At 42.0% G+C, this 17,079-nt stretch overlaps 1 protein-coding gene and 1 long non-coding RNA gene across 6 annotated transcripts in view; one reads left to right on the forward strand and one right to left on the reverse strand.

Annotated features, from left to right (window-relative positions):
- Positions 1-20: 20 nt before the first annotated feature.
- Positions 21-17,079, forward strand: part of LOC150006671 (uncharacterized) — a 30,221-nt gene continuing 13,162 nt past the window's right edge. The window contains exons 1-2 of one of the 2 annotated variants that reach the window (XR_016511969.1): positions 21-141; positions 1,180-1,327. This is a non-coding gene — a long non-coding RNA (uncharacterized LOC150006671). Of the gene's footprint in view, positions 142-1,179; positions 1,403-17,079 lie in introns of those variants that run through there. The other variant, XR_016511968.1, reaches the window with a different exon arrangement.
- LOC150006672 (F-box/WD repeat-containing protein 10-like) overlaps positions 5,952-17,079 on the reverse strand; it is a 79,833-nt gene continuing 68,705 nt past the window's right edge. For 3 of the 4 annotated variants that reach the window (XM_090281985.1, XM_090281984.1, XM_090281982.1), the window contains 4 exons: positions 11,903-12,061; positions 10,005-10,273; positions 9,041-9,175; positions 5,952-6,829 (listed from right to left, as the gene is read on the reverse strand). In XM_090281985.1, coding sequence (XP_090138111.1) covers positions 6,003-6,829; positions 9,041-9,175; positions 10,005-10,273; positions 11,903-12,061 — 1,390 coding nt within the window. In that variant the 3' untranslated portion in view covers positions 5,952-6,002. The remainder of the gene's footprint in view (positions 6,830-9,040; positions 9,176-10,004; positions 10,274-11,902; positions 12,062-17,079) is intronic. The other variant, XM_090281983.1, reaches the window with a different exon arrangement.

Here is a 17,079-nt window from a genome sequence, read left to right on the forward strand (position 1 = left end):
GCGAGCGTGGGGGCGGGGCGGGGCGCCCGAGAACGAGGGAGAGAGTGAGCGGGGCGACCCAGAGACCGGCTGTCTTGGGGGCCCGCAGTGCGCGTGGGCTGGGCGAAGTGCCGACCGCGGCGGAGGCCACCAGGGATCTGGGTAAGCCGTGCCATCCGAGGCGAGCGCTGATCCAAGCCCGAGCGTAAAACCAGCTAGGAAAGGATCCCTGTCCCGCTGTTGGCTTAAGAGGGAAAGCTTCGTGGTTTGTCGCCTGGAGATGTTGTTGCTCCCTAAGAGCTGCCATTCCCACCAGCATCGATGTCCTGAAGACGGGGTTAAGATGGAGGGCTTTATGATTCCGTAGCTGCGTTCTGTTTGAACGGTTTATGGGATGTATTTTCCTGTACAGTATCATATTTGTATTTTACATTTTAGAAACTGAAAAAATATTAATGTGCTCCTGAGAAGGGGTAAAAAGTTCCTAAGAGGAACAAAGCAGGAGGACTGAGTAAACAATGAAGGGTTTTATTATGGGAGGAAAACAGAAACCAGGGAAAATAAGAAACAGAGTGAGAGCTGAGCGCTGGAGTTTGAGCATCTGGTTTGGAGCCGGCCCCATCACCCCCTCACCTCTCCTCACCCCGCCCCCACCAATTAGCTGACCTCCCATTACACCTTTCCTCAATTGTAAAGTGGGGCTGATAACAGTATCCTACAATGTAAGTACGTAGTAAGTAGAAGATGGTATTCTTACCGTTGTATAAGCTTAGCTGCTGATGGTATGATCTCGTGACAGAACAGTAAGAAGCTAGGAAAATTCCTGGGCAAGTGGAATGGGGAAAGAGATAAGAAAATTAAACAAGGCCAAACAGTACGAGCAACTGACAGCTGTTAAATCACAAGACTTTATCTCCCCTAACCAAGGACACGTGAGAGCAAATGGTTTCTATCTCTTCTCCCTGACCAGAGAATACATAGCTTAGATCACCCTTGTCTGGGAGCTTCCTTTGATACTTCTTGCACTTGCAAGATACCATAGGTGTCCAGAGAAGGGAGGAATGTTGGGCAGGAGAGATAGCAAACCACGTCAGGGATGGGAAGAGAGTTGGGTCTCACCCATTAATTCAGCAGCCCTGTTCCAAAAATCACAAGAGAAACACAGGATAAACAACTAACCTTTATTTAACTTATCCACAGCGCTTAAAGAAAAGGAAAACGAGACCAGGGTGCACATGTGGGGAGATCACATTGGTCAGCACCCCATAGCCATAGAAACTTATGCCAAAATGGAAGAGCCTACTCCCAGCCTCTGACTCCAATAAAAAGCCTGAGCACTCACATGCAGGTATGACTCTGGTTGTGATTCTCAAAGTTTCTGCTCTCTGCAGAGCTGAAATAAATCTTATTTTCATTATCGTTATCCCTGAGTTAAAAATTTTTATTTGGAAAGACAAGAACTCAAAGTGATTCCGGGTTCGGTTCGGTAACAGTTTTGCCCATATGAAGGACCTGAAATTCAGGGACTGTAAGTCATGTATGACACTGACTATAACAACATCCTATTTGTATGGTTTATGGTTCAAACTGCTGTGGAAGGCTCAGGGAATAATATGCACTAGCACATTTCCTTAATTGGGAGGATTCTTTCTATTCATATCACTGTTTTTACATGGCTATTTGCCAATGCTACTTTAAACCTAATAATGAAAAATATATTTTTTCAATTTGGCAAACAGTTATATTCCTGCACTTGACAGTGAAAAGTGGAGGCCTGGAACAGGTTACCTGTACATCTAGAGGCCATGTTTTTGATGGCCCATCCAAAGTGTAGGTTGTAGGGTTTTGTGGGGTTGGGATTTTTGTTGTTTTGTTTTGCATTCTATTTGAATTCATTACCATCTGTATAGGAAAAAAAGACAGTTCTTCCCTACTGTGTTTCTCTTCTGTGGGTCTTTACTAAGTTTAATGAAATTCTGACACTGTATACCTGGAGATAGCATCAGATCACACAGTAACTAAGGGCTCTATCCTACAAGACTCTCTCTCTCTCTCTCTCTCTCTCTCTCTCTCACACACACACACACACACACTATAACACACAACTTCAGATGCCAGTCACAAGCCCAGGTACTTCTAACCAACCAGCTATAGATCAGAGGTTCCAAGGGCCCCCCCTCAGGTTAAATTAACTTGCAAGAGCAGCTCACAGAACTCAGGGACCTACTTACATTCATCAGTTTATTAATAAAGGGTACGATAAAGGACACAGAATAACAGATAGATGAGATACATAGGATGAGGTCTGAAAGGGTCCTGAGCTTAGGCGCTCCTGTGGAGTTGATGTGTGTCTCCCTCCCAGGATGGGGATATATTCACCAACCTGGAAGCTCTCCAAACCCCCTACTATTGGGATTTTATGGAGCTTACACGTGCAGGCATGTTCAATCGTTAAATCCATTTCCAGCCCCTCTTTTCTCTCTAAAGAATGGGAATGTGGGCTGAAAATTCCAAGCTTTGAATCATTGCTTGATCTTCCTGGGGACCAGAGCCCATCCAGGAGCCCACCCAAGTCACCTCATTAAAACAAAAGATACTCCTACTGCTCTTATCACTTAGGAATTTCCAGGGGGTTTGGGAGCTCTGTGCCAGGAACCAGGGGCACAGGCCAATATATATTTTCTATTGTCTCACAGCATCCTGTGGCCATGCTGAGCCACTGAGTAGGAGCTACCCCCTTTGGATGAGACTTGAGCTCCCCATTGGGCCATGCCCTTGTGGCAGGATGCTCTATTCTAAATTACCTGCCTGAACCCAGATACCATCCTCAGAAGGTATAAGTAGAAACCTCAACGCACTTGATATTAGTGACCCCCTTTGTAGAAAAGGTAAATCTGCTTAATTCTTTCAGAAGATAGCCCTAATAAGGAAGAGAACACATAATGTTCTCAACTGCAATAGGTCAACGCCACTGAGGGCTTCTGCTATTAGACTCTTAACTGAACACAGTGAGCTTCATCAGGCTTCCATGCAAAAATACCAAGGAACTCAGTGCATTATTCTGATACAATCTCATCAGTTCATTTCCTATAAAAATGATAGTACTAAATTAATAGTGATGCATGGTATTTAATTTCCAATTATCACTTCCCTATCTCCCATCCATAAAATTGGGCTTCCATAGTCTCAGTGAATGGTTTTCAGTAGGAATACAAATGCTAATCTCTCCCAGCCTCCTTCTGTTTTCTTACTTTGATAATATCAATTCTTTGACTTATGGGAAGATAATTAGGAATCCCCATGTTAATTGCCAGTATAGTGAACAAGCAAGCTGGCAACTCTCAAACCAGTGGGAAATAATTAATAGCTAAGGCCAACTGTGATTGAATCATAAATCAAGGGGTCAGTCTCTGAGTCAACAGTAAAACAAAGAAAGAATATAAGGACTTCTGGCCAAGATGGGGGCCTAGACAGACACGCTGCATCTCCCTCCACAACTAAGAAGGAATACAACTACCTCAAAACTAGAGACAACCAGAAGTTCCAGAAAAGTGAGCTGCATGGAAGTCCAACAAACAAAGATATAAAAGAAGAAATACTCATCCAGACAGGCAGAAGGGGCGGAGCCAGTCAGAGAGGATGCAGTGTGGTGGTGGCAGCAGCAGTGGTAGTGGTGACAGGCCAGCAGAAAGTGCAGTCACATGTTGTTAAAAGTAGGGAGGGACACCAGGGGAGTGCTCCCAGCACCAGACCAGACTGCACAGCTCACAGTTTCAGCACCAGGAAAATAAAGCCTCATTGCTTTTGACTGTGCAAACCAGTGGAGGTTGGGGCAGAGGAAAAAACTGCCAGTATCTCAGGAGAGTCCACTTGTTTAAAGGGCCCCCACGGTCCTAGAACATCCGCAGACCCACCCACTCTGGGAACAACACCCAGGGCAACAGCTAGAGAGGCGCCAGTCCCAAATGGAAGTGGGAGAAGTGCTTGGAAAAGGTGCGAGTGCTGAGCAAGTGACATTGTTCCCACTCAGACCCCTCCCACACGTACAGTGCCACATGGTGAAACAGGTTGCCCTATACTGACAAATACCTAAGGCTCCACCCCTTACAACATAACAGGTGTAACAGCTCTACCTAAGACACAGAGGCAAACAAACACAGGAGCCTGTCAAGATGAGGAGACAGGTATGGCCCAAAAGGGAGAACGGATCAAGGTTCCAGTGGGAGAACTAAGCGATGAGGAGATAGCCAACCTAACAGATGTAGAGTTCAAAACACTGGTGATAAAGATGCTCAGAGGTTTGACAGATATGTTTAAGCATGGCACATGCATAAGGGAAGAAGTGAAGGCTATGCTAAATGAAATGAAGGAAAACCCACACAAAACCAATGATGAAGGGAAGGAAACTGGGGTTCAAATCAATGACTTGGAACATAAGGAATAAAAATACAGTCAACCAATACAGAATGAGGAAACAAGAATTGAAAAAAATGAGGAGAGGCTTAGGAACCTCTGGGAAAACTTTAAACGTCCCAACATCCAAATAATAGGGCTGCCAGAAGGAGAACAGGAAGACCAAGAAATAGAAAGCTAATGTGAAAAAATAATAAAGGAAAACTTTCAAATTTGGTGAAGGAAGTAGACATACAAATCCAGGAAGCACAGAGAGTCCCAAACAAGCTAGACCCAAAAAGGACCACACCAAGACACATCATAATTAAAATACCACAAATTAAAGATAAAAAGAGAATCTTAAAAGCAGCAAGAGAAAAGCAGAGAGTTACCTAAAAAGGGGTGCCTATAAGCTATCAGCTGAATTCTCAAAAGAAACTTTGCAGGCAAGAAGGGACTGGCAAGGAGTATTCAATGTGATGAAAAGCAAGGACTTACAACCAAGATTACTCTATCCAGCAAAGCTATCATTTAGAATAGAAGGGAAGATGAAGTGCTTCCCAGACAAGGTAAAGCTAAAGGAGTGCATCATCCCCAAGCCATTATTATATGAAATGTCAAAGGGACTTACTTAAGAAAAAGAAGATCAAAACTATGAACACTAAAATGACAACAAACTCACAACTATCAACAACTGAATCTAAAAAATAAAAACAAACTCCAACTAAGCAAACCAGGATAGAAACAGAATCATAGGTACAGGGACCACTTGGAGGGTTATCAGCTGGGAGGGGGAAGGGGGAGAAATGGGGAAATGGTGCAGGGACTAAGAAGCATAATTGCTTGGTACAAAATAGACAGGAGGACGTTAAGAATAACATAGGAAAGGGTGAAGCCAAAGAACTTATATGCACAACCCACGGACATGAATTAAGGGGGATGGGATTGCTGGAGAGAAGGCGGGTACTGGGCAGAGGGGAGCAAAGGGGAAAAAGTTGGGACTACTGTAACAACATAAACAATAAAATAATTTTTTTTAAAAAAGAAAGAATATATACAAATTAGGAAATGACATTCCGCAGCTCGTCACAAATATCTCCGAGGTCAAAGGGAGGAAGATATTCATCACAAACACAGGGAAATGGGAAAATGTAGGTAGACAACTCAGCAAACAAGTTAAAGAATCTGTAAGAGAGAGCTAGAGACAGACCTATTACCTGATGACCCTTAGATAATCACGCTAGATTGTAACTCTGGAGTACTCAGTTAATGAAGAGACAGGGGAGGGGACTACTCGCGTTAGGATAAAGCCAGTTTGCTTTTTCCACTTTGTCGTGCCCGCCTCTCTGGCTGCGTGCCCATTAGTGCAGAATCATGAAAAAACACTTCACTTTGCTGCTGAAGTTCTGCGTCCTGATGTTTATTGTGAGCATTTCCCACATCAGAAAACAGAAGAGAGAGAGAGAGGGAAAGAGCGGAGAGAGGGAGAGAGAGAGGGAGAGAGAGAGAGAGAGAGAGAGAGAGAGAGAGAGAGAGAGAGAGAGAGAGAGAGAGAGAGAACAAGAAGCCAAACACCAACATCCAGTTAGCTTCCTTTTTATTGTAAGACAATGTGATTTCCCAAGTGTGATTCAGATAAATACATTTGGACCAAGTTCAGGGGCTGCTGTTTTCCCTTGCTTCATGAAATTATCTATAGGCAGGCCTTTGATCTTCCTGATCCAAGCAGCTTTGCTGGCTTTTTCTGGATTAACTGCTCCAGTGGGTTCTCTGGCCTGATATTCTTTCATCCTGGCTTCCTCGTACTCTTTTTCCTCCCGCACAGTCAACAACATGAATTCCATGTTCATTCTAAAGGGATTGAGGGCCGTGTAGAAGCGAGGCCGTCCGTTCTTGGCAGACTGGGTTGTCGGGCCTACTGGGGGAGCCAGCATGCGGTGTGGCTTCATGACCTGCATGCTGGTTAAGGGGCTGACACTGCGCACTGTCCTGTCAATTGAACTGGTTGCTCGGTCTTCACCCTTTAAGCTGCCAGAGAGCCTGGCGTGTATAATCATGGGCGGGGGTATGCTGGACTGGACTCGGGGACTGTGCAAAGACTTCTTCAAGTTAGGCTGCAGTTTCTGGACTTCAAGGGGAGTACTGGTTTGTTTCATATCTATGGGAGGGTTGCTGGCTCTCAACCTATCAACTGCATGTTGGATTGCTTTTCCTTTGAAACTAAGGACCTTCCTTGGGTGTGAAATTGAAGGTATCCAGGCATCAGTGACTTGGGTCTGGGGCCTATGGGAATAGGCAAACTTCCCTGAATGATGGGCTTGCTGCAGGGAACTAACGGTCAGGAGGAACCGGTCTGGCAACATAGTGATTTGCCGGGACTTTCTCTTTGAGTGACTGGTCAGGTCTCTGGGAGTTTGCAGTTGTTCTTGTTTTGGTACTTTTTCCACATTATCTGGTTCTTCAAAAAATAAGAAAACAAATCAGTGTTCTATCAAAACATTAAGTACTTATGCATGACAATTAAATCAATTCTAACTGCTGTGGCAAACTGAGATCTTTGTTACCTAATGGATATACCATTATGTGGGCAAAATCCTCTATGATACCAGCAATTACAACATATTCAATACAACCAGTCTCTTACAAATACACTAGTGTGCAAGTGTGTATTAACCTCTAGATATGCATATTTTGGAGGGAACATATATGATCCCAATGCTCTACATTTTTGAAACTTCATACCTCTTTTATGATTCACACAAAACAGGCCTTGTAAATGTATAGTAACATACTTCTGTTTTTAAAGAAAAAGTGAATCACAAAATTTGATTTCCATCACATTAATCAAATTTGATTCCAAATGATCTCTGGACATTTTCCAAAATCAAAACTGCCTTAAAAATATGTCATCCGTGGGAAATGTTAAATATCACAGCAGGACCAAAAGGCAGTTCCAGAACAGGAGTTCCCAAAATGTTTGAACAACATCAGCAGGTCCAAAAGCTACTGACAAGGGCCAGGGACTCATTCTTTCACACTACATTATGGTCAGGATCTCCAAGGTGCCTTGAGTTAAAAGGATGTCTTCCCAGGTGAGCAAATCTATTATATCGAATCTATTATACCTCATTTTGTCCTTTCAGTCCCTGCAGTACTTCACGGATACACTGAAAGCATTATTCCCATTTTATAAAGGGAATAACTGAGTCATGAAAAGTAGAAGCCATTTGTCTTGTCAAACCTAGAGAGTGAAAGTCTGTACCCCGAAGTCTACCAATCTATAACTAGCAAATAAGATGCATCTGTGTGTTAAGCATACAATTTTCCTTGACCAAATAGTTTTATCCCAAAATGTTTATGTATGAATGTACTAGGATAGGATAAAAGTTCAAATTTCTCCAAGACTCATACTTTTTGAATTAAGTAATATTTTATTAAGACATATAACACAATAAACTTAAGACATCAAAATCTTCTCCCCCACACCTTTCAATCCCAGAAAAAACCATTCCACACGTGTGTGTACATGTGTGACAAAACACACAGCTCTTTCTCCCTTTATAAAAGGAATTATGATGACCTTGTTCATTAACTTGTCTTTTTTTTTTTTGTATAATATATTGTGGATCTCCTTCCAAGTCAATACATGTAGGTCCTCGTGATAACAATTTTAGCTTTTGTATAATATGGCATAATGTGGATTTTTCATTATTTGCTTAGTCATTGCCCGCTGATGGACATTTAGTTTGGGATCATCCTTAAAGAAATGCAAATACCATTTTTACCTATCATTACAAACAGTACAAAATGATGGCTAATACCCAGTGTTGGCGTGGGTGCTGTGGGAGCTCTCACTCGTCCTTGGTGGGATGGTAAATTCATACATCATTTTTAAAGGACAACCATGGCAGTATCTTTCCAGTTTCTAAATGAAATTATCCTTTGGCTCAGCAGTGCCACCCCCAAGACTTCACACTACAGGAATACCCACACGGGTGCACAAACACAGGGGTATATACAAAGGTACCCACTAAAATGTACTTGTCTTATCCTCACTTTGAAAGTCGTCTCTGTGGGGAGTTTGAGTCAAAGAAAACTACTATATTAACCAAAACTATTTGAAAGGCAGTTTAAATCTTTATCAAAGTTTCTCAGAAACCACACAGGGTGATACTCTTTGTGATGTCCAGTAACTCTTCTTCAAAGCTCCTTCCCCATCTCTCCCCCTGATCTCCGTATCTCACATACATAGCACCCGCCCCCAAATTGATCTCCTTCCTCACGAAATCCCCTAAAACGCCCTCTGAAATCAGCCTCAATTGCCTCTTCTTTCTTCTGTGGCCCATTCACCAGACTGGTGGCACACAGTCCAAGAAGTGTGGAGGCTGCCTGGCAGGGAAGGGAGTCAGGCTGTGAGCCCAGAATTAGAAGCTTTGGCTCTTAGGAAGGTGCTCACTCTGCGGCCTCAACTTAGTAGCGACAATGAAGTAAAACCAATCACTCTTAGGAAAAACTGGACATTTTGTCCATTCATTCAGAATTATCAAAGCCAAGCAAAGTGTCAATGTGCTGAAAAACTAGACTGAGCAAGGTGAGCAATAGAGAAAGGGGGTGGGGGGTGGGGAGAGAGAGGGATGGATCTTGCCACAGATTCAGACTAAAGTATCACCATCCATCTTATCTCCTGCGAGGAACTTGGCTTCCAAACTCTCCTGCCTCCCATCTGAGGCGTTTGCTTCCTTAGAAACAGGACTTGCTCTCTTCCTGCCACCTCTTTGGTGTGATGTTGGCTCCATGGACATTGCTAAATAAAGATTGAGGAGGAAACAATAATAGCTTTACTTAATCCAAGTAGGTGTAAATAGCTGATAATTGGGCTGGTTTTCACCCAAACCAACATCTTATTGCTTGTCATATGAAACTAGTATTAGATCACCTCTTGACTTTCCTCCCACCCACTTTTCCTACTGATTATTAAGCTCTGAGCATTATCTAACTCCCCAAAGTCTCTTCTAGCTGACCATTTGCAGGTAATATGCTGGGAGGCAATCTCTTGATCTCTGGACGCAATTTCACAAGCCAAATACAGGGCAGGTGAGGGAAAGGAATCTCTCCTCCAGCCCCTACGTAATTTATTCTTTGTGTGTCTTATAAATGGCATGAGCCATGCCACTCTGACCCACACCTACACACACACTTGCTATATAACTAATATTTTCCAGATATGCATGTTATCAATCAGGAGTCTAAAGATAACACATTCTGCGTTGATCATTTTTCTGCAGTATAATAATATCTTGTTTGTCCTAAGAAACAATTATGTACTATATGTTTGGCTTGGGGGCATGGGGAGAAGATGTTGGTTGGTTGTTTTTTGTTTTAATGGCAAGTATTAAGAGCTAATGTTAGCTACTGTACAAACATTCTAATAAGCCTGAAAAATTAGGCCTGGAAAATCAGGGGGTTCCCTTGAGCTGGCAAATCAAAGAGAATTGCTCCCCCCTTCCTTGCAGGTAGGGAATTTACCATTAAGAAGCCACTGGCCAAAACATCACACACAGAAACTAGTCCTGGCAGCCTGTCACCTGCTCCACTGGGTACCACGGAGAGGACCCGGGAGTCCGTGTTCTTACCTCTCAGGAACCTGGCTGCCTTCAGCAGAATGCGGTGCCTGTGAGGTTTACTAAACAGGGACTCCTGGGCCACCATCTGTTTGCTTGACGTGGAGCCCCTCAGGCTGTACACCTGAGTGCTAGCCTTGGAGAGGACTTCTGTGAGGCTGCTTTCATCTCTGTCTTCCTCTCTGTCCTTCTTCTTCTGTTTGGCCTGTTCCTGGGAGTACTGCCACTTTATATTCTCAAACTGGAACAGGAGAATATTGCTCTCCGTGTTGATCAGCATCCTGGAACCACAACAAGATGACCCACAAAAGGAGCGTGGAGGCCGCCGCTGCCCGGCCTCCCAATCTGCACACCAGCTCCTGTCCTGTCCAGCCCTCAGACCAAGGGAAGATGCCCCGGGGAGTGACCACACCAATAGGGTGTGTTGAAGGGTCTGGAATGGCGACAGGAAGCAGGCCACACAGCGGAGGTCACGGGCCCTGTGGCTGATTTGTTGTTGCTGTTGTTAAAGGTGAGCAGGGCACATATGTTCTGATTACTTTGCTTTTGCCGTTAAAATACTTTTAAAAGAATTTCTGGTCTTAGAGTGAGTTCCAAGTACCTAGGATGCTCAAGGCAGAGGCTGAGGTACTCTGCACACAGAGGTCTTGAAATTCACTCTTTTCTTAAGCACAGCCCCCAAAGTCATGTTTCTGTTGCTGTGATGGGGACATGGAAAACTCTCTCATGGGGAGGCTTCCCTCCCTCAATGACCCTCCATCCAGCCCACTCTCCTTCACTCCAGCCCTCCCGCAGCTCTGTGCTTGCTCTACGTTTAGATGGAACATTTCTTCTATGTAAAGCAGGATGATTTCTGTCTCCCTAATCCCCACTTCAATGACCTGGTAGAACGGGAGTTCCAAACCTGGCCCCCCAGGAACTGCCTCGCACCTCCACATTGGTTTCTGTGGTTCCCAGGGTTCACTGAGCAAGAAACAGAAACTCTGTGTGCAGGTTCCTCTCAGCTCCAAGAGGCTGCAATTTCAAGACCTTAATTGTCCGTGTTAACTCTCTAAAACAGTGACTTGTTTTGGTGGAAAATACTGGAATAAAATTTGGGGAATCACTCTAATTAGAAATCTCTTTCAGGTTTATTTTAATTCAAGCCAAAAGGAAATAGTCTCTCTTCAGAGGTCATGAATGAGAAAAAGAGGTGATTTTTTTTAACGTTATTACTTCATGACTGAGAAGTGTTTGTTCACTGACACTTATCACCAGCCCTCCCCCTTTAACATGAGAAGGAGTATTAATAAAGTTTCATTAGAGACAAGGCGATACAATTCACGGAGACTAACTGATGTCTCAAGTGAGCCTGTGGTAGAATTTAAAAGTTATTTCTGTTTGGGTATTTTCACATAATATCACCCCAAACGTGACATAATACAAACAGTACTACATACAGTTAGTTTAGTCGTGGTTCTGGTTTCTGTAAACTCATCTGCTCAGCATTGTCCCACTGGACACTGGACCTCCTGCCCCTGCCACCCCCACCACCCCGAGCCTCCTCGTATGGCTCCACATCAGAAGTGAGGTGTCAAAGACAGTCGCAGGGCTCTCTGGCAGCTGAGAGCACGCTCAGCGAGCAGGCAGGGGCTGCAGTTGGCAGACTGTGGTCCCCGCAGCAAAGCCATATTGCACTCCCTGCATGATTTGCCCAGACATCCAGAACAAATTTAGAGGATTTGCTAAGTTTGGTGCAAAGTCCACTTAGTCTCCCTTGAGACTATTACTCTCCTCCAGCCAAAACTGAAGGAGAGCCCAATTTCACCTACGCTCTCCCGCTGCCAGAAAATCCAAGGCTGTGTCCCAGAGGAGAGAAAATCATCCCGACAGAGTTGTTCATGGCTCCAACCTCCACACCTACCACGCACCTGTTGCCCTGAATAAAGAAGGAGAGCACAGGATCACCTCTGCCATTGGCTTTCATCACCTTCAGACAGGTCCCATTCAGGAAATTGTAAATGCGGATCTTGCCATCTGCGCAGGCGCTGATGACCCGGAGGAAGAGAAGGGCGACGTGCAGCACCTCCCTGGGAGGGAACAGAGCGACAGGCAGCAAGCCGCGTAGGCTGTTTGTTTCTGTTTTGTTTTGTTTGTAGTTCAGAGTCTTTTGTGTATGGTTGGGAGGCAGTGGTTTTAATTGTCCCTAAAATGATGTTTGCCATTATCTTATAATTCTGGATGTAAACCAGTAACACTCAAGACTTGGCTGTACTCTCCCCTTCTGGTCTGTAGTTCTTTTTCCTGCCATTTGGTCACAGTGCTGTAGGTGGCCAAGTACACAAAGGCTTATGTCACACATTTTTGTGAGGTCTGTTTTATAGATGATCCTGCCTTTCTCTTACATTTGGTTCTTAGCTGTTGACTTCTACAAAAGTCTGCTGAGAATTATTTAATGTTTTGATTCCTTTTCAAACAGTATTAAAGAAAAATAAACAAGCAAAAATGATCATTTTCATATGAAGCAAAAACCTGGTATTGGAGCAGTTTATTCTGGGCCTTAAATTGGTGGCTTTCATTCTTTCGGTTAAACATCCTGAAGGAAAACTGTACCCAGGCACAAGATGTATGAGTTTCCTTCTCTGATGACCAGCAAGAAAACAGAAAAGAGCAGGAGGAGACTTAGGTGGATGTCTCCAACAAAATCCTGCTACGACAGCTGGGTCCAAGACAGACTCCAGATATATGGAATATTCAATTCTGAGAGGAGTAATTAACCCATTCCTATTGATGATACTGAAAAGTTGAATTTCATGTCACCAATTTGTTCGATTTTTTTTTAAATATCTTATTTATTTATTTTTAGAGAGAAGGAAAGGAAGGGAGGGAGGGAGAGAAACACCAATGTGTGATTGCGTCTTGCGCACCCCCAACTTGCGACCTGGCCTGCAACCCAGACATGTGCCCTGATTGGGAATCGAATCTGCAACCCTTTGGTTCACAAGCTGACACTCAATCCACTGAGCCACACCAGCCAAGGCTTGTTTTATTTTATACTCAAAGCAAGTCCACCCATCCCTGCCATCTCTACTCATCTAAGTCCATAAGACCATCTCTTCTCTCCATCTCCCCTTGCACACATGCACACACACACACACACACAAACTTTAGTTTACTGACAGGTTCTTTAGGGTACAATGTATGTCTCATTCATTTTTGCATGCCCAGCACAGGTCCGAGCCCATAGCAGGCCCTCAATAAATCTTTGTTGGAAAAGTGGGTGTCTGGCTCATGTTTCAGAGTATGACCATTGCCACAATGTGTTGAAAAAATAACATTGACTTCATGCCATTTGGTGGGAGTCTTCATAAGATCCAAGGGCCAGATTAAGACTTTTCAAGGCTCCTACCACCAGCAAAACAGAAATAACAAAGAACTTGAAAGGCAGGAGCATGTTTAGCTTATTCAAAGAACAGCAATGAGGCCAATGCAACTTGAATCCCTCATCATGTGATGATAGATAGACAGATAGATAGGTAGATAGATAAAATTGAATATAAGAAAGTCCAACAAAGTTCTAGTTTTTGCTTTAGATGGAAATACAATTACTTTATTGTACTGGTGCCCTAAGTGCATCTTAGTCCACCTGCAGGGGAAACAGCACGAGGGAAGGTGCCTTGTGGTTGAAGTGCTTGCCTCTTTCTGTATCACTTTTGATCTTGCCGAGCAGGACCTGCACTTCTCATAGGTCCCTGTGACATTAGATAGCTCGGCCTATACCACTGCAGTCTATTGAGGTAAAGCATGGGCTTTGGGATCAGAAAAGCTGGGATCAAGACCTGATTCTACCACTAACTGGCTGTATGACATTGAGAAAGTAATTTAACCTCTTGGTCTTCAGTTTTCTCTTCTATGAAGAGGGGGTAGTGATTTCTGCCTCAGAGAACTGCTGTTGGGATTAAATTAGTGAAAGTATTTCAAAAACAGCTCAGTACCTGACTGAATTGTGAATAGTATTATGATCCTAGCATAGACCAGTCTCCTTTCAGGTTTTATCTCTGTCCTAGAAATAAGGTATTGGTCTCATCCTTTGTTCCTTGTTTATCAAAAGACACTACAAAAAGTGATGTCAATAAAAATGGAGGTAAAAGAACTCCAAAATTTTGCCCTTCCATTAAAGCAATGAAAAATGTGGCCAAAAAAAAAAAAAAAAACCACCAAAAAAAACAACCCTCTGTCCAAATCAACTATTTAGGAACTCTGGAAAATAATCAAAGGCTTACAGGAAGCCAGGGAGCATTTAGACAAGAATAATCACTTAGCCTCAGCATGGACCCTAGTCCCATTTCTAACTCCCCAGTCCAGTGGTAGCCATGAAAATAGCTCACATTCCTGGTATTGGAGGAAACAGAACTGACCTCATACATAATGAATTAAGTGACCTGTCTGATGGTTTCCTGAAAACGGACTCAAAGACTTTAATTTATTTCACCTTGCTAGGAACTCACTCAGTGCTAAAGCTGCTGCCAAGGGGAATTTATTGAAAAAATTTATAGGCTAATGTTTTCATCACTGCTGCCTAAGGCAATACATATCTTTTAGGGTAAACAATTGACTAATCAAAAGCTTTGGAGAAAAATCTGGGGAGTAAAATGTCCATAGGACTTTAAAAAGCTCATACATATTCCTGGGGCTGTGTGCAAACGTGGCAAAGAACTAAATAAAACCCTACACTCTCACTATTGGCTGACCATGATGTTCTACACAAATGGGAAGTAAGAGCTAAGGCAGAGTTTTAGCCTGCTTGGATGAGTGTTCAAGGCTTCCATCAATAGCACAGAGCACCTTGGCAAAGAATTGGAGACATTTTATTTCCAGGTGTTCAAGTAAATCTCCTTCCAATCGCTAGTATACCAAAGTAATGAAATGGAGACTTTAGTGGCCAAACAAGGCAAAGAATACAGATACACTAAACAAACAAATAAAAACTGCAATGAGCTACAACAGTCAACAACAAAAACAAACCCTAGAGATAATAAAGATTTGATTTCCAGAGTTTTCATATTAAAATATTCAAACTGGAAGAAAAGAGAATACTTCCAAATTCATTTTACAAGGCCAGCATTACCCTAATACTAAAAACAGGCGAGGACAACACAGACCAACCTCTCTGATAAACATTAGAAAATAACAATCTAAGACCAAAGAAGGCTATAATAGAAGAATTAAGAAACAAAAATACATAAGACTATAGAAAACAAACATCAAAATGGTAAAAATAAGTTATTTACATTAAATGTACGTGAGTTAAACTCTTCAAAAAAAAAGGCAGAGATGGGAAGAAAAGATTAAAAACAACATAACTCAACTATATGATGTCTACAAGAGATTCACTTTAGAATCAAAAACACAAAAAAAGTTAAAAGTAAAATAATGGAAAAAGATAAGCCATACCAAACAAGAGCTGAGTGGCTATACTAATATCACACAAAATAATCTTGCAGACAAAATTGTTACTAGAGACAAAAAGGGAAATTATATAATGATAAAAGAGTGACTCCATCAAGAAGATACAGCAATTACAAATGCATATTTACTTCAGTACAGTACCCCAAAATACATGAGGCAAAACTCACCTACCTAAAAGGAGAAATGGAAAATTCAACAAACAAATGAAGACTTGAAGACTTCAATACCACACTCTAAATAATGGATAGATCAACTAGACGGAAGGTAAGCGAGGAAACAGAAGACATGAATAACATTAGAAAATAACTAGGCCTAAGAGACATATACAAAACATCCACTAAATACCAGTAGAGTACACATTAATCTCAAAAGCACATGGAACATTCTCTAGGATAGGCCTTATGTTAGGCCACATAACAAGTCTCAATAAAGTTTGGAAGATTAAAATCATATGAAGCTCTCCAACCACAATAAATTAACTTAGAAATGAATAACAGAAGAAAATATGGAATATTTGCTCATAGGGAAATTTATAGCAGTAGATGCCTACATTCTCCAATCAATAACCTAACTTTTCACCTTAAAAAAACTACAAAAAGAAGGTTAAACTAAACTCAAACCAAGGACAAAGAAGGAAAATAAATCTTGGAACAGGAATCAATGAATTTGAGAATTGGGAAGCAAGAAAGCAAAATCAATGTAACCAAAAGTTGGTTCTTTGAAAAGATGAACAAATCTTTAGCTAGATAACTGACAATTATTTACTTAGGCTGACCAAGAAAATAAGAGAGAAAACTGAAATTACTAAAATCGGAAATGAAGCAGAGGACATTACTATTGACTGATGGAAATGTTCTCTAATTAGTATCGATGGTTGTACAATGTTATGAGTATACTAAAAACCATTGGATTGTACAGTATGAAATAGTGACTTTTATGTTATGTAAAGTATATCTTAATTTAAAAGTTGAAAAAAAAGATTATAATACTAGCTGTAGAAAAGATATTAAAGACTAAAGAGTTTTCTTAAAAAGACTCTAGAGTACATAGCTTTTCTGCAGATCATCATTTTTGTCAGCCCTGCTTTGTATTCTCTAATTTTATTTCTCATATCCATTCTCTCCCACACTGTATGCATAATCTTAATTTTGGATAAAAAACTTAGATCAAAAGGACAGACAGCAACTATATCTGTTTTTTCACATATGTTATATTCAAAAGATGGGTATCAGCCCAATCATTATAACTCTCCAGAAAAGCAATCTGTCAAATAAGTCCTCATTACAAATTGAGTGGAAATACTTATTGAGCACTTACATATCTACAGCACTTAAACTGATGAGCAGGAGGAGGGGCCGTATAAACAAGAGCAATGACCAGATGTCTATGGATTTGCTGTAACCGTGCAAGGTATCCAGACCAATGTGAATGGTATGTTGGGACTGTCATTCAATGGGAGTGAGAATGGTTTAAGAAGGTCTTGTAGCTAAAGTGGAGTGGGAGGCTCTTGGTTTGGTGGAATAGTGACCAAATTGCTGGGTTTTCTGGAAACAAATTACTTTCTAATACTTAAACTAAATCCTACTGAATTGAGTTTGGAAGGTTTTAAGAAGTTACAATTTTCAGATGACATAAGATT

Source organism: Furipterus horrens, unplaced genomic scaffold (genome assembly GCF_987537825.1).
Source record: "Furipterus horrens unplaced genomic scaffold, mFurHor1.1.pri manual_scaffold_6, whole genome shotgun sequence".
Taxonomy (NCBI): Eukaryota; Metazoa; Chordata; class Mammalia; order Chiroptera; family Furipteridae; genus Furipterus; species Furipterus horrens.